This window comes from Sander vitreus, chromosome 21 (genome assembly GCF_031162955.1).
Source record: "Sander vitreus isolate 19-12246 chromosome 21, sanVit1, whole genome shotgun sequence".
Lineage (NCBI taxonomy): Eukaryota > Metazoa > Chordata > Actinopteri > Perciformes > Percidae > Sander > Sander vitreus.
In genome coordinates, this window is record NC_135875.1 from 6,396,287 (window position 1) to 6,419,557 (window position 23,271).

The 23,271-nt window shown below is 41.3% G+C and overlaps 1 protein-coding gene across 9 annotated transcripts in view; it reads left to right on the plus strand.

The window, feature by feature from the left end:
* The window catches only part of tanc2b (tetratricopeptide repeat, ankyrin repeat and coiled-coil containing 2b), a 152,841-nt gene that overhangs the window by 111,053 nt on the left and 18,517 nt on the right, over positions 1 to 23,271 (plus strand). For 7 of the 9 annotated variants that reach the window (XM_078279331.1, XM_078279333.1, XM_078279335.1 and 4 more), the window contains 10 exons: positions 523 to 706; positions 1,542 to 1,790; positions 7,643 to 7,774; positions 13,167 to 13,205; positions 14,412 to 14,693; positions 14,928 to 15,052; positions 16,957 to 17,188; positions 18,598 to 18,767; positions 19,347 to 19,625; positions 21,891 to 22,058. In XM_078279331.1, the coding sequence (XP_078135457.1) occupies positions 523 to 706; positions 1,542 to 1,790; positions 7,643 to 7,774; positions 13,167 to 13,205; positions 14,412 to 14,693; positions 14,928 to 15,052; positions 16,957 to 17,188; positions 18,598 to 18,767; positions 19,347 to 19,625; positions 21,891 to 22,058 (1,860 nt within the window). The remainder of the gene's footprint in view (positions 1 to 522; positions 707 to 1,541; positions 1,791 to 7,642; positions 7,775 to 13,166; positions 13,206 to 14,411; positions 14,694 to 14,927; positions 15,053 to 16,956; positions 17,189 to 18,597; positions 18,768 to 19,346; positions 19,626 to 21,890; positions 22,059 to 23,271) is intronic. The other 2 variants (XM_078279332.1, XM_078279334.1) reach the window with 2 other exon arrangements.

The window sequence follows — 23,271 nt, forward strand, 5'->3', positions numbered from 1 at the left end:
AAAGGGAAATTACTGTTTTCCTGCATTTAGATGTTTGTGGGTCACATCCCTGATGTGTATACTCAATTTACCGTTAAAAACAGGAAATTGTGCCATAATGTACATTTGTAAAGTGATTTTTAAGTGTTACAGGTGCTATTTATTATTATGTGATATTTATTTATTAACATTATTGAAAAGAATTCTAGTTGTTTTGTTTATGTCAATTTACTGTACGTATGTATGTTTAAACTGTGTAGGCTTGTCTAATTTGTGAAGCTTTCAAACCTATATTTTAGGAAAATGGTACAAATGATTATGTATTATGAAAGGTATGATTATGATTTGTATGCCTGGGAGAAAAAAATAATTTGAAGGACTGACTTAAGGGGGGCTGAGCTTTTGAATACCGCAATATTGAAGTGACATTTTCCTCTGAATCTGACTCAGATATTAAGAGTTCAAACATTATACTTTGCCTTTTATACTCGAGTGTACTAATTGAGTTATCGGAACCAAACAAAGCTTGTGTGTCTTTGCAAGGGCCAGAACCAGAGGATCAGCCCGTGCTCCACCCTGACCAGCAGCACTGCCTCACCCCCTGCAGGAAGCCCCTGCTCCACACTCCCTCCTGCCATGCCTGGCCAGGCCGGTAACAGGGACTGTGCCTACGGTTCTGTCACCAGTCCCACCTCAACCCTGGAGAGCAGGGACAGCGGGATTATCGGTGAGATCTGCACACAGATTCACAAGTAACAGTCTTAAGGAACATGTATAAATGTAAAATACTAAAAGTCCTTAAAGGATAAGGCAGGCATTATTCAATATTTGTCTTCTTCACTTGAAGAAGGGATTTGTTTGCGGCCTGTACAGTACATAACATGTACATATGGGCATGTCAGTATTGTATTAAGAACATGAATTTATCTTTTAAAAAAGTGGTAAAAAAGCAGATTGAGTAAAGCTACAAACCCAATAACATCATGTCTATAGAACAAAGGATAAAAAAAAAAAAGTACAACTGCTCAGACAGGTAGCTCCAAAGTCTGGGATATCTGACAGTTAAAACTTGTGACAGTCAGTGTGAAGATGCCTGAGGTTATAGCTTGGCTCCCATAACCCAAAATGACTCTTTCTTCTCCACTGAATGTAATCTGAATCCTTTTTCCAAACTAAAAACCGTACCCGACCTAAACGGTGTGGTCAGCTTCCCGTCAAACTGTGGTACTTTTCACCTTCAGGTGTGCATGTCATGTTGACATCAGCTGTTGCATTCTTGCATTGTTAAATAAGAAAACAGAGGTAAAACACTAATTTATGTGAAGCACTGATGTCAGAACAGGTGGCAACATTGTTTCCTTGCAACAGTGGTGATCACCTGCAGTTTGATGAGGAAAACATTACATAGACATACCACAGATTGAGTCAAATGACGTAATGTAAATAAGTGTGGAAGCAGACGGGCTGGGTATGACACACATTTCTCACAGTGAACCACTTGTAGCTGTAAAGTATATGCAACATAACAGCACTGAAGACTACGTTGTTTTGTTCTGTTGCAGCCACACTGACCAGCTACTCAGAAAACATGGAGCGAGGCGGCAAATACGGCGAGGGCTCCCGGGGAAACCTGAAACTGTGGCAGTCCCAGAAATCAGGCATGGACTCGTTCCTGTACAGGGTGGATGAAAACATGACCGCCTCCACCTACAGCCTCAACAAAATCCCTGAGCGCAACCTGGAGAGCATGTCCTCCCACTCTGCCCACTCCATCCCTCTGTACCTCATGCCCCGCCCTAACTCTGTGGCTGGTGAGTCCCTTCCTCTTTCCCTCCCTCTCCTATGAAAGTAGAAAAGGAGGCCACAGTTTGTCTGAGGAGCCAGAAATAAGGTTATTTACAAGTGCATGGGCATGCAGTATACCAAATCTGCTAAAGTACTTTTTCTGGCAAAATTGGATAGAACTGCTGGTTCTGACTCCTTTAGTGCTCCCTCTGCACTCCTGTCCAGTTTTTTTTTCCTTCCTTGTTTCCTCCCAAGATGAACTGTGATCCTTGACTTTGAATTCTTTAACGTTTGTTTTTGTGTGAACCCTGTGAACTAGGATATTAATGTTTTAAAGTCCAACCTCGTGGTGGCTTTTGCAGGGGGATCTGTATGACATTAAATCTGTAGACCTTTGTTTTTCTTGCCAAATTTTAGCTCGATTCTCCTCCAACTCGGCTGTAAAAAAGAAAAAAACATATTCCATATTCTTTTCACTACTTCAAAAATCCTTCACCTTTCCTTCCATGGCTATTAGAAGGGATGTAACTCATTCAGATTTCACCCATAAATATCACATAGTTTTGTAAATTTTTGGGATGTCAGCCATCGGTTCAGGAGGGGAAGATATGTTCTGTAAACTGCGCATATAACCAGGTATTCTGTGAACAAAGCTCCTGACCACATTTTCTCCTTCAAATCTGCGATAGAATCAGCCTAAACGTCCTCAAATCTGCGCCTGGAGCTCAATTGTGGTTTGATTTGATTCAATTTGACCTCCTTTTTTTTTTTTTTTTTTACAACATTGTTTAATTATCTAGGAAGGAAACAACTCTTGTTCTCAGATTTCAAGGGTGTTGTGTTAAAAATTTGGGGTAGCTGCAAATCCGCGGGGGTATTTTGTTAAATTCTCACAAGCCTCTGGTGTGGATCGAAACCACAGAGCAGAATAATAAAGTCTGGGAAAACAGCTTCAGCAGGAGAACATACTGCGGCTGCAAGAATATCACATAGGGATACAGGCATTTGTGTTGCTGACAGAGGTCTCCTTGATGTGTGTTTCTTATTGTAGGCCTCGAAAAGGCTCCTAAAAGTAACAGTAAATATATCAGGAAAACATGTCGGTTTCATAACACCGAGGCAGTCCAAAAGGACCTGATTGTATTATTGTTCTCGTCGTGAGAGAGGCTGTTACAGACGATGAGCTCTATTATGCACTTCACCCACTCCCACTGGCAAAAAAAAGTATGTGTGCACATACTGTGTAGACACGCACGTATATTTCACTTAAACACTGTAATATTCCTGACAAGGCCCTTCGCTGCAGCTATGACCCTCTCTTTATTCTGGTCATGTTCTGCTGTTTGACACTGCTGTCTGGATGCGCAGCGACTCTGCCGGGTTGACACCCACGATCTCATCTCTGCCCCTCAATACCCAGACCTTCAAAGGAGTCTGGAGACCGCTTTAAAGACATATTATAAGCTGCAGATGATGAAAAAAAAATAAAAAATAAGAGCAAGAGAGGCAGGGAGAAAAAAGACATGATGATGTTTCTGAAGGCATTTGTATTTGTCAGGAGCAGGGATTCTGTACAGAGGAGAGGGAGATGGATACATGTGGAAGAGGAGTGAAAGTAGAGTTTCATAATCTCTCTCCCTCTCACTCTCTCCTCCACAAAGAATTATTAGCTGATGTAGGGATGGGAGGCGAGCACAGGCTGAGGATTGGCTGGGCTCACACAGCAGTGGAACATCAAAGCCCCAGGCATTAACCGTTTCTATCCCCCAGAGTGACAGAGAGAGACTCGCTTTGATGTGTTGAGATAGAGAGAGGGAGAGGGAGAGAGATAACGGAGTGCGAGCAGAAGGCGACTGGGGAGGAGAACGAGAAGGGAGGGTGCTACTCTATTACCTAATGAAGGCAGTGCGTTGGTGAGCTTAGGATGGATATGGAGGAAGGTAAAGTAACCAAGACAGAGTGTTCCTTTTTTTCTGGTGCTTGTTTGAGAGGAGCAAAGTAGATGTCATGACTAATTCCTCATTAATTATATCCCTAAAAATGGCAATTAAATGTGGGCTAAGCAGTTTTCTGAAAAAAAAAAAAAGAAAATACAGCCCTCCTCCTGCAGGTCTCCCCTCTCTGCCCTCCACCCCTCCCTTAATACAGTAACCTGTCCATCGTGATTGTGATCCCGATGCCTTAATATAGCGCCAACTTTGTTAGAATTACCATCCTGTTTTCTCTGTAAAGCCCTTTGAGATGACATGCTGGGATTTGAGGCCCTAGCTCGCTACAGAAACATAAACTTGAATTAGCCGCAGCCGTGAGCCTTTGGCTACGGTTTGCAGAATGCTAAACAGTTAGCAACATTTCCTTTCCATCTTTGAAACGCTTTGCCGATGTTGACACATTTTATGGCGTTTATTGTCGGACTTTCTTTTAGACTCTTTTTGAGAAGTCTGTCTTCCTTTTTTTATGTGTTGCAGTGTCGGCAGTTGTTGCCGATGCTGGAATAGCGAGTTTTTCGGCAGGATTTTCCGCCATTGAATCAGGCTTTCACCATCCGAATAAGACGTGCATCTGCATTTGTAGAACAGCAAATAGGAACAGCCTCTCTCTGAAATGACCTGTGATTGGCCAAAGTCTCCCGGCCTAGATTTTCTAAAGCCTGAAAACAGAGCCATGAGGCAGTTAAGAAATATCTGGTTTCAGGCCACTTGATTGTTTATTGATTTTGTTTATTGACTTGATTTATATATTAATTACAATATGTTAAAAGGTTATTATGTTGTTTTTTCTTCTCTATGACACAAACAAACTGTCTGCCCCAGCTTTAACGAGGTACTACAGTTATTCCATATTGTACTTAGTACCTAGTTGTGACCCAGGACACTCTTGAAAAAGTCTTTTCCTGGTTAAATAAAGGTAAAATAACAAAAGAATAATTAATACTGATGCAGCAGAGACATTCTGACTTGTAGTCCCTAATATGGATCAAGCTCCAAAATGCTAGATCCTGCATTTCCCATAACGCAACTATGTAGCATCTTTTGCTAGACCCTCCCTGCAAAGTTAAAAAGAGCTTGAACACAAAATGCAAAAGTCAAAAAATGCATTTGGATCCTGACACACACCCTCGAACACCTATTAACTGTTCTATTTATATGTCGGGCTGTGGGGTTAATGTGACGTCGCCTAACAGTTCGGGGGTGTAGTGTCCTCAGAGAACGTCAAAGATTTTTCACAGAGTTGTTCCAGGTCACCTCCATAGTATTGATGTGAAGGGACAAATCTCAAAATCTCTTCACACCAAACAACAAAAAGGGAAGTGTTTTGTTTTCAATGCAATGTGGATTAACTGACTCCTTGAAAATGCCATGTTGGAGAATCTACCGGTATACGCACCAGCTTACATAATTTCCTGGGGATTGTTGGATCCCGACTCATACAAAGACTAAAGAGGAATAAAAGACACTAGACATTCTGTGAACTCTATAGTCTCTAAATTCACTAAATTAAGATAATAGCTCAGCCGAGAGATAACATTTTTCAATTTGGGGGCGGACAAGTGTCATTGATTTCCTTTTTTTCCTGATTATCCCACCTCTGCTTATATACTCTGTGTAATACCCGGAAATATTATTGTTTAAGTACCAGAACCTCCATTATTTATCGTGTCTAAGCATCACTTGGGCATAGGAGAATGGTGAGGCGTTTAGAGCACCAGCAGCCACCTCATATCTGAGATGACTAGTCGTCTCCCAGGCTGATACTGTGGCTGGCTCTAGACGGCAGCCCAGCTTTTGTGTGTGTGTGTGTGTGTGTACGTGTACGTGTGTACGTGTTTATGCTATCAGTCACTCTTTGAAAAGGAAGTGTCTGATGTGTCTGCCATTGCCCAAAGAGCTCTCTGCTGCACTTAGACTTTTTCTCACTTTCTTTTGCTTACTCTCCCTCTTCCATACTGTTTTTCCTTTCCTCTATTTCTTTTCACTATGTATGCAGTCGTAGCGCATTGGCACAGGGACTGTGAATGTGATCCCCTGCTGCATTGCAGATAGAGGTGATGAATACACCGATTTGATTCCTTACATTCAAACACAGTTGAAAGGGGGGGGGGACATAGCCTTTTCACCCCTGTAGCCCTGAGTAATTCTTCCTTAGTTTAGCAGATTAATGGCTCCACTGTTTCCGCTTTTAGTCCAGTTGAAAGACCAGCAGCCACATTCCCATCAGGGCCAAGCCTCCAGCATTCTCAGCTGCCATTTTCCCTCCATTTTGGGAAAGCCATGCTCATTTTTAGGTTCACACACACAGCCATACACATGCTCAGTACTCTGAGCTTAACTCCAGCGGCACAGAAACCGCTCTTTAAACCAAGGACAGGACAGGACAGGACAGGACAGGCTCAGTGTTGAGGTGCTGGTGAGTTTTACACCAGTGAGAGGTGGTGCCACTTGGAGGGATTGCTGTGCCTTACCTTTTGGAGTGACTGGAGGGAGAAACAGAAGATATGATTGAGAAGAAGCATTGCAATTCACACATTCCCCCCCCCCCCAACTTCTTGAATTTGACTTGGGATCTCAGGACCTCAGAGTATTTCAGGTATAGTGTCAGAGAAAAACTGAGGATAAATTTGGTTTATTATAACTCGGATCTTATTTTTGTAGCTTTGTCCATCAGTTCAGTCATAACATTGTACTCACCAAGTTAATTACTAATCTCTGGGAAAATCAATCAGATGGGGCAAGAAACACAAGCAGCCAAATTTATTTTGGAGAGAAAAAACGATGGCAAATGGTAAAATCATTATCCAAACTGTCCGTTGTAAATACCCATCACAGTTTACAGACCAACTTCCTGGTTTCCTGTGCTATGAGGGATTATTACCAACATTTCAGGGTGCACTCATTTTCTTGCCCCATTGAACTTTGTTGTTGCGATGTTCCTTGTAGAAATGACCTCAGTAAGTACAGTGTTTTCATAACTGATATAAACGCTATGAAAATCAGACCGAAGTTGAAAAAAACTGGAATTACTTAAATAAAATTGAAGAAAAACAGGCTCAAAGGTTACCAGAAAATTGTTACTCAGATTTATTTTTAAGGCCCAAACTACTAGTTTGGTTTGTCTCTAATATCCTGTTCTCTATCACCATCTTTTCCATTATCTCTGCATTAGTAGAGTTAATTCTACCCACATTTCCCGTCAAAGCACTTGTTGGCTTAATTTCAAGGGACAAACAAACTACTCTGACGGTGTCTCCTCTTTCTGGCATCCATCAACCTTAGTCCCTTAATCTCTTCTGGATTTTGTTGTTCAGTTTCTTGTCATTCACTTCACTTACCTCAAACTGGGGTTCAGGTGTGACGGAGAATGAAGTCCGTTGCTTTCTCAAACTGGCGGCGTATAATCTCATTTAACATTCATTCGTTCCGAGTGTTGACCCTGAAGACGCAGCATGGTGTGAACAATCAGCAGCCAGCATCAGACAGCGCTCACTCCATGAATAAGACATTTGTCTGCTGAGCTAATTAATCCTGAGAGGGGCCGGATGGCATCTGCCTCAGTGCTGCGTGACAGACACTGAGAGGAGGGAGTTTAGGACAGAACCATGTAGGGCTGGCTTGCTCTTTCCTGTATGAGTAAGCAAGTATGAGTGTGGGAGCCTGACAACTGCCTCAAGACACTGGCATGAACCGTAGCAGTGCCACCTTCTTTTGTGTGTGTGTGTGTGTGTGTGTGTGTGTGTGTGTGTGTGTGTGTGTGTGTGTGTGTGTGTGGTGTGTTTGTTTACAGTATGTGCCAATGTACAATAAACATGCTGACAATAGTATATTTTTTCCTTCTCTTTCTCTGACATATCCCACTCTTTCTATCACACACACAACAACAGCTACTAGTTCAGCCCACCTGGAGGATCTGGCATACTTGGATGAGCAGAGACACACTCCATTACGCACCTCGCTGCGCATGCCCAGACAGAGCACCACCTGCGGGCCGGGTCGCTCCGGGCAGGACCTGAGAGGTGAGCAAGAGAGCACAAACACAGAGCTTCCTTACTCCTCATGTCTACATGAAAGCTGTTCTTATGACACCCCCAGAGCATGTTTTACAAATTTAAATACACAGAAAATAAATTTGCTGCAAACAAGGAGATGTTTGGCATCTGTAAAAGCAGATGCCAAAGCTGGCTGTGGACATAGAAACTGCAGTATGACCATATGTGCAGACATTTCCCAGGCTAAAAGCTCAAAGTCAAAGCATTCATCCATCATTTACTTTTCAATTTTGTTTCCGGTTGGGTTGCGATTAGCCATTTGCTTCACATCAGACACAGTGCAGAAGCAAACAATGGGACACTATTGTGTTTTTCATCCATGAACAACAAACTCAAAGCAGATGAGCATCGCAAGACCAAGATGCATGACGAACAAGTTATTTTTTAAAGTCAAATGAAAGTCAGTGACGGTTGATTTGCAGTTTGCGTTTCAGGTGCAAATGTCTGTATAGCTATGCTCCCATATCAGACCAGTGATGCTGCTGAGCTGTTGGTGGTCGTGTGTGTGTGTGTGTGTGTGTGTGTGTGTGTGTGTGTGTGTGTCTCTGTCTCTGAGACAAGAGAAGTGAGAGAGACTAGGGGGGAGTGCACAAAGAGCATTTTGTCAGGTTGTGTCAACACAAAGCTAAAATGTGTCTCAGTGTTCAACATTCATAGTCAGTGTGCGCTCCACTGCACACTGTTAAAGTCTAGCACACAGCAAGCGCCTCCGTGATCGAGCAAATGTCCTTAGCCTCCTCACCAAATGGCCTTGTGTCACTACATCAGGTGTCCCCTCGCCTTCTTCCTCAGTCACTTAGCCAGTAATGAGCACCGTAATGCCAGCCCTCTGCCATCCAAGCAAACACAAATATGCATCCCCGTGTGTTTTAACCACCTGTTAAGACCCCACTTTGTTGAGAGTGCGCTCGGCTGAGCTGCAATGTGATTCCCCTGCCCGAGGGAAGCTAGCTGCAGACAAATGCAGAGTGAAAGAGTGTTGGAAAGAAAGAGAAAGGTAGGGAGAGAGATAAAGAAATGGACACAGAAAAAGAGATAAAAGACGAGGAAAGGGAAGAGCTAATTCCTCTCAAAGCATCACTGTTACTGCCAGAGCCGCTTGTTTCAACCTTCCTCCTCTAAGGGCAGCCAAGTGTGTTTATAAGTCAAACAACTGCGTCCTAACATGCGTTCTGCCTCCTCGGATCAGTGTCAGAGCCTCCCTTAGTGCACTGCGACGTGGAGCCAAACGACTTGAAGAACAGGGTTGTTCCTGCAGATCATATGAGGACAAATTCCAAATGCCTTTATTTCTGACATTTAAGGTAATAGACTTCCAGGTAGGGAATCACTGAATGAAGGATTAGTTGGCTACTTGATTGGTTGTGTGTTTGCATCAAAAGCTGTCAGATTCATTAATGTATTTGTGGCAAGGCTTAAAGGTGCGATGCCTGTCTGACACTTTAGTCTAGAACAAGATATCTAGTGTCGAGATTGAATATTCAGGGTCCCCACAGAATGATTTATGATGACGACACCTCCCCTGACATTTTTTCTACTGATGCCACCAAAATCAAAACTTGTTCATAAATATCTAACTGTGGAATTGGAGTACTTTGGAGCACATTCGTGCTCTCTGGAGGCTGAACCCTTTCCATTTCGTACTGCTGAGCTTTCCTCCTGCATTCCATTATTAGTAGCCTAATGCCACAGAAAGCACAAATATTTCAACATACTGTGCATCACTGAGAAGCTTGTTGGTTGTTTTGCTTTAGAGACTGCTGGATACAGTTACGGAAGAACTAGAGGAGAAGAAGAGTGCTGATTGTGAGGTGGTAACCAGCTGACAGATGCAGCTCTCTTATTTTTATTTATTTTTTGTTGCCGAAGCTTCTTTTGATGCCGGCCATCAGGGCCCGAGCTATGCTGCTGTTTTGATGAGTGATTCAGACTGTAATGGACCTTCTTGTGCTCTTGCCTGCCTACCTCTAAGATTTACCACCCACCTTATCTATTCACCGCAAACTCACTCACATAACTGTAAACTGCACACATTCTCTCCCTCGTTTATCTTTACGTTCTCTCTCTTTGTCTTTGACGCTCTCTGTCCCCCCCCTCCGTGCCTCGCTGTCTTTCTACCTCTGATGGCATACACAAAACAGGCTTGTGTTCGCTAATGGTTGGAGCTTTTGGTTGATACAAATATTTTTAACTGCAGAGGGTGTCTCGCTGAGGATGCAACTTAAATAGAAATTCTGGCTAGCACTGTAATTGATTAGACATTTCAAGGATAAAGCTGGTGATATTTTACTTATTGTCAAATGAAAATACCAAAAACAAAAGTGAATTGATCTACTAACTAACATTGTCTGTATATCCAAAGCTTTATATAGATGATTCCTCTGTGCCAAAGAGGTCGATGAACCTGGTCCATTGTATAGTAGTTTATTTTAAGTCAATCCCACATACAACATCCTGTTGCCGAAAATACTCGCCACACAAAATAGTCCCCAACAGATGCGCAATTTAATCATGTTTGAGTAATGTTTGTGGAAAACTACAGTGCCCACCTGTTGTAAACTGAGCCTCTTTTAAAAATTGTTTTTTCAAAACATTTATTTTACATCTTACTGTTTATAATGAACATTTATTTACAGCAAACAGACTTCCCTATCGCTAGTCAAGCGGGTTGGACAACTAGTCTAGATTTGATGACACCGCATGAACAACAATCTGAAACACAACTGATGAGTTTCAGATGATTATCTATAGCCTCTATCTACTGTTATTCCTATTGTTTGACACCACTGCCTTAATCTGTTCTCTTTAATCTGATAAATAAGATGTGATATGTATGTCTGTCTTGAGGTTATTTTGAGGGCTTTACATCTTGTATAACATATTGACATCATCTGTCCTTGTAGCTTGGCTGCAAGTCAGTATATAGTGAACCAGCAAGGAAACAGTACGTGTTAAATGACAGTTTGCAGCCATAAGGAAGATCAGAACACATTTCCTGAAGAAATACATTATCCATAAGCACATCCAGGTTTATGATGTTGCTCTAAGCCTACTGTGCATATTACATAATTTCTGTTTAAAAAAAAAGAAAAGAATCTTATCTAAAATCCTGTTTGTGTAACATATCCTAGCTGTAGCTCTCTATCCACTGCTGACTGGAATTCTAACTGTATGTCTGAAAAACCAGACAGCAATCTAACTCATCCTCTAACTCCCACATCAGCCATAAGAAAACGTGACCTGAGAGAACCCTTCACCACATTACCCAGACCCTCCACAACGAGCAGACAGATCATCTAAACTGCTTCTCTTCCTCCTCCCCATCACTTCCTCTCTTCCTCCACCTCTGTGCCAACTCTCCTCTCCTCCTCCATCTCCCACCCTCTCCTCCTCTGCTTCTCCTCCTCCTCCTCCTCCTCCTCCTCTTCTCCCTCCTTCGCAAGGCTGTTCAGCCACCGTGAGTCATCCTCACCTGGTGAATAATTAAAACGTCTGAGACTCTCGCTCCGTCTGGCCATGGAGAGGTGGTGGTGGTGGTGGAGGGGAGGGGGGGGGTTGGAGTGATACCTTGCTTAATGTCGGCTGAGGGGGAGTGTTATGGCCCGGATTATGAGCAACTGCCTTCCATCCATCTATCCCTCACGCACACACATTTGCTTCCACCGTCCTGGAAACAACTCCCTCAGCCCCCGTTCACAACATGGCTGCCATGTTTTCCTGGAATACTTGACACAGTGGAGCAGTGGTGGCTGCACGACTTAGCGCGCACAAAGTGGTGTAATCATTCCTGCCATTTGGAGTATGGTGCCCGATAGTGCAAGGGTGTGTTTTAGTAATTCCACAAGGACGGAAAGAGCTTTACACGCACGTTTGGCAAACGTCCGTTCCCCCCCCCCCGTGATAACTGGATTAGCACCACTTAAAACAGAGTAGCTGTAAGTTTTTAGCCTTTTACTTCAGTGGTATGGTATTGTAAATGCAGCATTTTGCATTTACCATCACCAGTGTTGCATCAGGTCTATTCTTTCACAGCATGACACCCAACTGGAAGAATATTACATCAGTTTGTGAATTATAAACAGAATAGAGTAGTCTGCATTCTGCCTCTTTGTGTCTCTCTGACTGTGTATGTTTATGTGTGTGTGTGTTCTTTGAGTTAGCACTAAAATAATTTGACCGGGGGAATATGGATGAAATGTCTTTTATTACATTGGGCTGTAGCTGGCACAGAGCTTAGTGCAGTAAAATGCAGTGCTGGCCATGCACTCAGTATAAAACGAGGACAGCTTTTCACCCAGTTCCAGTTCCAGGTATATCTGTTTATACTTATTGCTGACTGCATAAGTAAGAATATCCTCAGCATGAGCATTGCATTTCTTTTTCTTACTTTGCGATTATAATTAGCATTCCTTACACTTTGGAGTGCTGTATGGTAAAAAAAAAAAATACATTAAGCGCAATATCAGCTCATTATGTTATGTAGCCATGCTCCTAATCAGCACACTGGAGTCATTTACAGAAGACATACAGCTCTAATGCAACACTCACTCCCTCCCTGCCCGCTGATGTATTTTGCAGTACTGTACCTGCACACAGTATAGAAATATCTGCCGACACACACAAATTCTGCACGCTCTCACCATCTTATCTGACCAGTCAAATGTATGATACATATTTCCTACAGCTCTGACTTACAGTGTGCGTATTGCTTGTGTACTGCAGAGTGTAAAAAGAACTACTGCACTGGCTGTCATCTGTCCAGCAGCTTTTTTCTCACTGCACGCTGGTCAAATTGAACCTCAGTAAAGTAACCGAAAGAAAAACTGAGGTGTAAATCCAATTTTACAGTTTGTCTGAGGCTTTCTGTAACCACTCCAAATTTGGGATTTCTCTTATACTGAGGTTGATTACTTTATGTTATGCTACCTTTAGCAACCTGTAATTCACACACAGTAGTCTGTGGAGCTGAGGTTGGAGGGGTCGAATTACTGCTTGAACTGGATTCAATTATTTTTATGGGGATTGATTGAGCTTGCCCGGCGCAATGGAACCACTTAGATTCTCCCAAAAGTGCGAACCTTCCCCAACCTTCCCTCCAGACTAGCTGAGGAATACGCACGTACAATTAAAATGATTTCAATTAGTAATCGACCCCGGGTCTGGTGGTTCCCCATATTCCTGACATCATGATGTTCTGATGCTATTGCTGCTTCCTTTTTTTTGTTTTTCATTGAGCTACACCTTGTCCTGTGCTCTGACACACTGCTGCCAGTTCCCATTGTCCTCACTGTCTCTCATTACTCTCTTTCACTCTCTCTCTTTCTTTCTCTCTCTGTCTTTTGCTTGCTGTTCGTCTCAGCTTCCGCTAATAACACCCATGCCTGGCAATCGCAGTCACGTAAGTTACTTTAATTTTCATCATGATCAGGCAGGCACTTTTGGCTCACAGTCGCCAAGCTTGCTGGCTAGTGCTTTACAAGTGCTTTATAAAGTGGCACACACACCCTTGCCAGCAAAGCATTTGGATTATTCACGTACAACTCACATTCTCAATCAGGCGTAATTACCAGATGCTGATAAAACATTAGAATAAATGACACACCAGATAGGAGGGAGCATGTTTTTATTCTCAAAGCTCAAATCAGTCTTAAAAGATGGGACCCATGAGATGGCACCCAGAAGCAGCACACTAAATTTTACACTGAATTTATCACACCGCTTCAGAAGTCCGTACAAGATTCATTTAACCATCTTTAGTCTTTAATGGTCCATATGTTCTGCTGAAAAGCTGCCCAACCTCTGCAAGAACTCCCTCTAGTGAGTAAAATCAAAAGTTGTCAGTGCCTGTTAAAGAAGCCGCTCTCAACTTTTTGCAGATTTTTGATTGTAAACTTAGTTTCCCATTGAGTTCTTAAGATAAAACTTCTTGCTCTCACCATTATAAAAACTACTATATATTAATCCTACTTCATTTTAAGCTTATAGTGAGATCATAGTCAATATTTTTAATTTCCAAAATGTAAGCTATCATGCACATTTTCCACCCAGCCCGTCCATATATGTTCAAAGGATTAAACCCTGGAGCACAAATGAATTATTGACCCATCAGTATATATTTAGTCTAGGATTAGGAGCCCTTTCCAGTAGGTTATTAACTTTTTTCAGTGATGTCAATCTTTAAAGTTAAAGTACATGAATACAATTTTTTATCCTTTATATTTGTAAGCTTAACATCTACATAAACACACTTATTTTCTTGTAGGTCGATGTGTAAAAGATTAAATCAGTGGAGGATTCAATGGAATCAATTCAACAAATGTTTTTTATGTATGAGATATACTTGTAATACTTGTTACGTGTTTATGCATATATAAGTGTGTTTGCATACATATTTATTAATATATATTAATCCTATACAGTATCTATGCACCCATGAGTATTAATAGCATGTTAGTATAGGGGCTTTTTACACACAGTAACTAAGCCTATTTCAGTCTCTAGATGCATTACTGCAGGAAAGGGGGAGACTCTTGATTGTAAAACATTAATTTTAGTACATTAATGTGTTTTATAACTTTTATTCTTCATTTTCATGATCCGCCAGTGCGTTTTGCACCCTATCGGCCTCAAGACATCGCCCTCAAACCTCTGCTGTTTGAGGTGCCGAGCATCACCATGGACTCTGTCTTTACGGGCCGCGAGTGGCTCTTCCAGGAGATCGATGCCCACCTCAACAGCCCCAACGCCAGCACCAACCGCGGCGTGGCGGTAGTAGGCAACATCGGCTTTGGCAAGACAGCGATTATCTCTCGTCTGGTGGCGCTCAGCTGCCACGGCACCCGCATGAGACAGATTGCCTCCGACAGCCCTCAGGCCTCACCCAAACGTAGGCATCAACTTATTTCTACACGTGATTTCCAAGACGCCTTGCTTCCTTTTTGTAATTATCAGTGAAGATGGAAAATTCTTTCTTGAACTCCACCGTAGAATTGAAGTACTTTTTATAAAATGTTGGACAGTCTCACTTAATCATTTGTTTTGAGAGTGGCAGTGTGAAAAGATGGCATAAATGTGTCACGTGTTAGAGCTGTCCCTGACTGTGTTGTTGTCTTGTGTCCAGATGGAGAGGGGCTCCCTCTCACTCAGCCCCAGCCCACGCATGGCACCCTGGGAGGAGGCAGCTGTCCCGGGACCCCTGAGATGAGGCGACGTCAGGAAGAAGCCATGAGGAGGCTGGCATCTCAGGTACCAGATACACCTGTGACCATGTACACTCAAAGATTTACGTTTTAGTCTCTGATTTACAGACAAAACGCACCTTATACTACTAAAAGAATGTTGGTGGATTTTCATACTTGAATAATTCTTGATTTCTCCTCCCATTTGACAAATGCAGATTATCTATTTTTCTGCCATTTGCTCCAGAAACATGTGCGCTTGTAATGATTTTAATATGCAATTTTAAGCTTTCAATTGATGGCCGTAAATTATGAGAGTGCCCAAGCCTGAGCCACTTATGAACATTTCTACCTCCCTACACCTCCATTTCCACTTTTCCTTTCACAGCTGTATGAAATGAAAAGAAAATGTATGTTTAATGACCACATATTATATCAGGGGTCTCATTTGCATACAACTGTTTTGTCAATTCTTCCTTTCATCTTTTCTTCATCAAAGATTAAAACTGCATACATGATTATTAAGAGGAAATGCTGCTGGATCACTAAAATGGTCATATGTAGTATAATAGTACATTTCATATTGTTTATGGTTCAGCGTAAAATTTTCAGGCCTCAATCTGTAACTATTAAACTATCTAAAAAAAAAAATTTAACTATTTAAAAAGCTCCTTAATCTTAATTTTTCCATCAGTGATAACAGAGGTGGTAGTAAGCCATTGATTCACTCTTTTGAATGCTATTCCAAAATACAAGCACGGACGCGACTCTTTCATGCCACCTGCAAGCTATCATCGACTCACACAGGGTTTGTTCTCGAGGTGGTACACTTCAAAACAGGTGGACATAAATTAGGACCCTTTTTTAAAAAAAAAAAAAAACATTTAAAAGAAGAAGTTGTATGCATCTTCTTTTAAAACACTATTACTTGAGTAATTAACTTGTTTGAACCTGCCTGCAATGTAAACCTGTATGATGTGTGAATCCAGCTCTTTTTCTGGCTCTTCTTCCTGTCTGCTGTTGCACCTCGGTCCCCCTCCCCTGCTGCTTAGCCATCTGCATCCCCAGTCCCAGCCTGATGCATTATGCAGATGTGTTTAAAAAAGAAAAAACAACTTTGCCAGGGAGCCTTATGAAATATTTATACCTGCAGAAAGCCATTTCCCAGCCAAGCTATTAGATCTTGTTAACTCTGTGCATTAATAATTAACCTTACTCCCTTTTTCACCCCTTTTGTTTTAAAGCCCTTTATCCCATTGTGACCAAAAAAATTTGCATTTCATTTTGATTAATCTTTTCTTTTTCTTTTTTTTCATCCCTTTTTCTTCACTGCCCCTCTGATCGCTGCCACCGCCTCTGAAAATTCAAACTCTCTGAGATCTCTCAGTCCCCGGGAGCGCTTGGTCACAGCTGCTTCTATTGTTTTGTTGACTAACCTCCGAGAAAATTCACCTGCCCTCGACTATCCTCTAACGCCACTACATGTCCATGCAAAGACTTTTTTATTCATTAATTCATTTAATTATGAACATGTTTCCAGCACATGACTGTGAAATCTGACAGTTTAACGCTTGACTCCTTTGTGCCACGGTCATCGAACACATGAGCATGCATGAGCTAACTCCGAATCCGTCTCTCTAGGCAGCCGGAAGCAATGAATTATTAATGGCTAAAACCATACAGCGAAACAAGGAGTATTATGTTTCATTATACTGCAATCATCCACTGTGAAGTTGACTCAATCCCAAATGAGTTGTAGCTGTAGTAGGCACTGGGAAAACTGGCTGTGCTCTGACTGAGTCCAGAAACAAGTGTTATTTCTAAAAGTGTGTCATGTGACTCCCATGCTCCCTGACACTGCTCTTCAGTTTTTGCAATACCCAAAGGTTGTTCATGTTTAGATTTACTGTAAGTGTTTACCTTTATATTTGACCTGGCTGCAATCTTCTCCCAACTCTCTGTCACCCCCAGGTGGTGGCGTACCACTACTGCCAGGCAGATAACGCCTACACCTGCTTGGTGCCGGAGTTTGTGCACAACGTGGCGGCTCTGCTGTGCCGCTCGCCGCACCTCGTCGCCTACAGGGAGCAAATGCTGAGGGAGCCGCACCTACAGAGCGTCCTGAGTCTGCGCTCCTGTGTCCAGGATCCCCTGGCCTCCTTCAGGAGGGGGGTCCTAGAACCCCTGGATGCACTTTACAAAGGTGATACACTTGTAGTCGAAAATAGTGTTAACTCTGTTCAGTTACTAGTTGCATCTGTTCAAATTCATCGTACTTAAAGGTGATTTAAATTTCCCAAATCTAAATGTATTCGTAGTGGTTTTACCCCAAAACACAGGGATTAGAGGAGCCACAGAATAGATGTAATGTAGAAAACACGTGTAATGTGTAAAAAAATAAAATAAAATAAAAATAAACAGGAGCACTTTAAAGTGATGGATATGCAGCGTAGACTTTATTCCATCAGCTAACTTTTCAACCACAATATGCGTTATTTGGGGCTTAAAGGGAAAAGCTGACATTATCTCTTCTGGGGTAACACGATGTATGAAATCATGCAAAAATATTTAGTAAGTAAGCCTTGTATTTAATCGTTTTTAATCATTTAACTAAATTTAAAAACTGCAGTAATCTATAGCTCTGTATGGGTCATTCTCCCTCTTGTTCAGCTGGTATAACCTTCATTTATTTGCTGTTTGTCTTCACGTTCTTCATAATAAACTGGAATGTGTAAAAAGTATTTTGCGTAACATTCAAACCATAGACTATGATTCATACCCAGTGCTTTTGGCGATTTGTAATTCATGCCTCTTCAAGCCTCAGTATTCAATTCATTCTTTGACTCAAAATCCTTGGTGCATGATATTAGAGGGATCTAGTGCACTCAATATAATCAACATCAAAGTTTTTAATCTCAACACTGGAACTGAATGTTTCTTAAAGCTCCTAACTTAATAAACCACACACAGCTTCACAGGTAAAAACACAATTATGAAGTGAAATATGACTTTGTGGCTCTCCCAGAAATGTAATGCTTTTATCAAAGAGAAGATAAGCGTCTCCTGAGAAAGACCATGAAATGTGGCTGAAAGCTCTGGAAACATCAAGTCAATTAGATTTTTTTTGTTTGTTTATTAGCTGTTTCTAAGTTCAATAATGACCCTTCAGGCTAAAGACACAGATTGTTTTTCATCACTGTCCATCTTCTGTATATAAATACACTTTATTATCCCTGGGGGTGGGAATTCATTTTGGGCACAATGATGCTGCATACATTACAAACAGTGAATAGTAATCTACTATCAGATTAGAAGATACTAGTCAATCAATAAATATAGCTGGTTCAGTGGTAGCAGGTAATAAATAAATACAAGATCACATCAAATAAATATAAAAAAAAACAAAATAAACATATTGCTACTAGTCAGTTGCCAACATTAACCATGGCCACATATTGCACAGACCCTCTATTGCACTCCTAACAGTATTGCACTTGATCAAAATATAGCACCTGGACGTTCTAAGTCTTTAAGAGACTTGTGTTAAGAGGGCTGATGGAACAGCACATGTGCTAAATAGTATCTTGTTTTCATGCTCTCATTCTTTTTCAGAGAGGAAGATCAACTCTGAGGAGGACCTCATCATCCTCATAGACGGTCTGAATGAGGCAGAGTTTCACAAGCCGGACTACGGAGACACCATCGTGTCCTTCCTCACCAAAACCATCAACAAGTTCCCTCCCTGGCTCAAACTGGTGGTCACAGTCAGAACCACGTTACAGGTAGAGGACAGACGGGCGGTTAGCAGTTTATCTTTAAGTATACAGATTGTAAATCCCACTGTTTGTATCTGCTCTTCTGCTGTTTGATATTTAATCTAATTCAATAGGCTTTACTTAAAATTCAGCATGGAATGACTTAAACAGCAGCTAGCTCTTTATTGTATTATTCTATTATTGTTACCACTGCCAGCTACGACGCTTTTAAATTAATTAATTATATGCGGGTTGTTTTTGAATTAACTAGAGGCCACTAACTGATTATATTGAATTTGTTTTGAATGCAACGTCGTCCCCTTTTTGGCTCTGACCTTTTCATTTTCACTCTATTATGCGAAGGATATGAAAAACAGTGTTTCTAAAATCTGACTTTTTTTATTTGTGTCTCTGCTGTCTTTGTCTCCTCTCCCTTTACCGTTTATTCATGAGGAAGAAATAGATGTAGACTAGTTATTCGTAGCATGTTGTACTTAATGTCTGATCTGTATGTGAATCATTTTATCCTAAATAAGTAAGTGTGTAGGCAATTTATAAAGATGTCTGCGCACCAATGTAACGAAGTTCCTGATTCTGACTGTTCAGGAGATCACCAACGCGCTGCCGTTCCACCGCATCTCTCTGGACAGCCTGGAGGAGAATGACGCCATAGACCAGGACCTGCAGGGCTACATCCTGCACCGCATCCACAGCAGCCCGGAGATCCAGAACAACATCTCGCTCAACGGCAAGATGGACAACACCACCTTTGGCAAGCTCAGCGGCCACCTCAAGGCCCTGAGCCAGGGCTCCTATCTGTACCTCAAGCTCACCTTCGACCTCATTGAGAAGGGCTACCTTGTCCTCAAAAGCTCCAGCTATAAGGTACAGAGTCAGTTTGTGATTTTTTTTTTTTTAAAATTTTTTTTTTTGAAGATTATTTTTTGGGTATTTTAGGCCTTTATTTCTATAGGACAGCTTAGACTTGAAATGGGAGAGAGGGGGGGAATGACACGCAGCAATGGGCCACAGGTCAGAGTCAAACTCGCGGCCGCTGTGTCAAGGAGTAAACCTCTATACATGGGCACCCGCTCCACCAGGTGAGCTACCCAGGCACCCTGTCATTGTTTTTTTTACAGGTTTAGCTTAGACCAGAGATCTTCAACAGGGGGTCCAGGAAAAAAAGATTTGAAAGATTTAACATGATTTAAATGTCTTAACATGAATCCAACATATTATTAGCAAATATAAATCAGCCTATTAGTGAAAAAAAAACAACATTAATGATTAATGCTTACTGACCTATAGGTAAGGTAGCCATCCACAGATTCAGTTAATCCTAAGAATTCATCATCATTTAAACATGATTTATAAAATCATGCCAACAATTATTATTTTAATAGCTTAGTATTCTATTCACTAAAAAGGCTTTAGGCCGCCCTACACATTATTGTAGCCCCAGTTTAATATGCAACTTTTGTACAATATATGTAGTAGGGGGTCCGTGCTCCGTCTCTCTTTCAGTTAAGGGGTCCTTGGCTTAAAAAACGTTGAAGACCCCTGGCTTAGACTGATGGATCTAAACTAGAGGTTTTCACTGCGGACGCATGGGAGAGTTGAAAGGGGGATGTGGAGGGATAGAAGTGAGGCAAAGATACTGTGTGAGATTAAAAGGGACAGGTGCATGCTGGTGTTCTTAAAACAACTGGAAGTTAGTTGTTGTTGTTGTTGTTGTTGTTGTTGTTGAATCTTCACTGGTCTCACGATTCGATTAGATCAGGATTATCCTGTCAACGAATCGATTTTATATCACGATGCGTCACCACCTCAATATTATTATAAACTGCTACACTCATGCATGCATTAACAAATTCAAGCAGTCAGATCTATATGAACTTTTTTATTGTTTCTGCCCCTAAAAAAGACACTCTGAATGTAGTGGAGTCTTAACACAGCAGACAACAGACAAAAGGCAAAAACATAAAAAGCAGCGACCGGAAAATCAACAAGACAAAATCGATTATGGCGTACAATCAGTAGGCTATAATCGATTATGGTCCGTCACTGCATCGATGCAGAATCGTCATCGCATCGCGAACACAGCTACTAATTTGTCTCACTTACCAACACGGTCAGCAGAGCTGTAACATTGGCTTTAGAACCCTTAACACCCGATTGATGAATACACCTTCTGCTTTTTAACTGCACAGTATCTGCCCTCTGTATCTGCTGCACGTCTCGAGAAAGTCGTTAATCACTCAATACATTTGCTTCTGAAGTGGTTTTCAAAAACATACTCAGAGCCATAATTCACTGAAATTTGAACACACAGATATGATGCACATATTGTTATATTCAGTGTGACTTACATTTTCCGAGAAGCATTATGTCTCTGTGTCCATCATTATCTCTCAATGTCCCTAAATCCGCTTAGAAATGACTGCAGAACTTGTCTGAGAATCATTGTGTATTAATTTTTTTCAGTACAAAAGTAAACCAGTGTCTGTACATTAATGGGTATACTGCAAACAGGATCTCCTGATGGCTAAGTCAGCATCATTTTTTTGGTGCCATATGCGAAAATGTAAAAAATAATAAGCAAAAATATCAATAATATACAGGCTTAAAAAAAACAGGTCTCAGTTTCTAGCACACAGCCTAACTCACTAAATCCATAGCAACGGGGAAGAGATGAGGTGATTGATGAGATTTGTCAGAGGAGGCGCACAGTGTCAGGCTACTAAATAACTTGATAATAAATAACTCATGATTTGCAAAGGCAACGCTCAAAAGCCATTTTTTATTTACCTGCACTCTGATATGCTTTGTGTAAAAGTAGTTTAATAAAATCTTCTTTTTGACAGTCGGAACCCAACTCCTTTTTCATAAATAATGCAGCTGAATTGTTATAGTGTGCATTTTACAATGAAATATTTAATCACACACCCTCAGGTTCATTTATTTCCGTGTATTCAAAAGTGCTTCCAGACTCCATAAAAAAAATGACAACTGATGCATTTACATTTTTCCTCTCTGAGGAAGAAGAAGTTGAGGACGCGCTGTACAAACACAATGCATTATTCATTTTCTGTAGAGCTGCTCCAAAATGAAATCAGCATTATGATTCATATTCGCTCTTCTCTTCCTCAGGTGGTTCCAGTCAACCTGGCAGAGGTTTACCTGCTGCAGTGCAACATGCGCTTCCCCACACAGTCCTCGTTCGAGCGGGCGCTTCCTCTGCTCAATGTGGCCGTGGCCTCGCTTCATCCGCTGACCGATGAGCAGATATATCAGGCCATCAACGCCGGTTCTCTGCAGGTAATAATCCTAAAATATACAAGACCTCAGACCTTGAGGCCTTTTTAATATCTCAAGGCCTTGAATGGAATTGATGTTTTATAAAATGGCCTCGGTGATCCAGTATTAAAGTGAACCTTCTACCAAAGTACAACATTAAAAGAGCAACATTTTAAACTACGTTATGCTATGTGAGGGCGCGCCTCATTCAGTTCAAGGTTATGCATCGCTTTTATTGGACTTCAAGGGCCAGGAATTTTGGACCGGGATACATGATAACCTATGTCGGATTGCAGGGTCCCAGGTTCCATTCAGCTTATTTGATTATTTGATTAAGATTATTTGTTCTGGGAGATGGGTCAATCCTAAACGGGATGGATAAGCACATAAAAAAGCTGGGTCCAGACTAGTTTAGTGATAGCCAGACAGATTATTTTAAGAGGACGGAGGAATGAAGGGGTGCCGTCAATCCAGGAGTGGGCTTGTGAGATGGCTAGGGTGGTGGCATTTGGAAAACAAATGTCATATAAACGGTTTGCCAGATGGGATGTCTACACTAGAAAATGGAGAAAGTACCTGAACTTTCTGGAGGGCTCCTGAGAAGCTTTGTGCTGGGGAGAGACGTGTACGATGGGCTTATGGTGTTGTCATTTATACATATGTTGTTTTTTTGTCCAGGTGGGTGGTGATTGGGGGGGGTGCAAATTGTATGTTTTGTAGGTTGTTTTAAAAACAAAACATTTTCATTTAAAACAAAAAGGGTGAGGATATTTTAGTTTCATTGTGATATCATCTCTTGCTAACCTGTGGTTTTACTCTGTCCTTGAGCTAAAATAAATGAGGCAGTAAGTCAATAAAAATGTCATAGTATGTTATCAAATGTTTATTTAGCATAGCCAGGTATACTTAAAGGCCCTGAAAACAGCATCTTACTTTGACTGATGTTTTTCTTACGTGAACTCACATGAATTTTCTGCCAAACTTAGAATAGTTTTAGTTGTTGTGCATTACATTTCTGTATTTGTTTTGTCGTCTCTGAAGTGGGCTGTGTTTAGCTTTGAAAAAGGGTGGTGTCACAAGCTTCTGTGCACCAATCAGGATTTAGCAACATTTGTATTCTGTATTTTACGGACGTTAACAATATGAAGAAAAGACAATCTTGTTTTTTTTTTTATTCGAATGAAAAGAATAAATAAATGCATTTATTCTTTTGCTCGCAGATTGAAAGATGCAA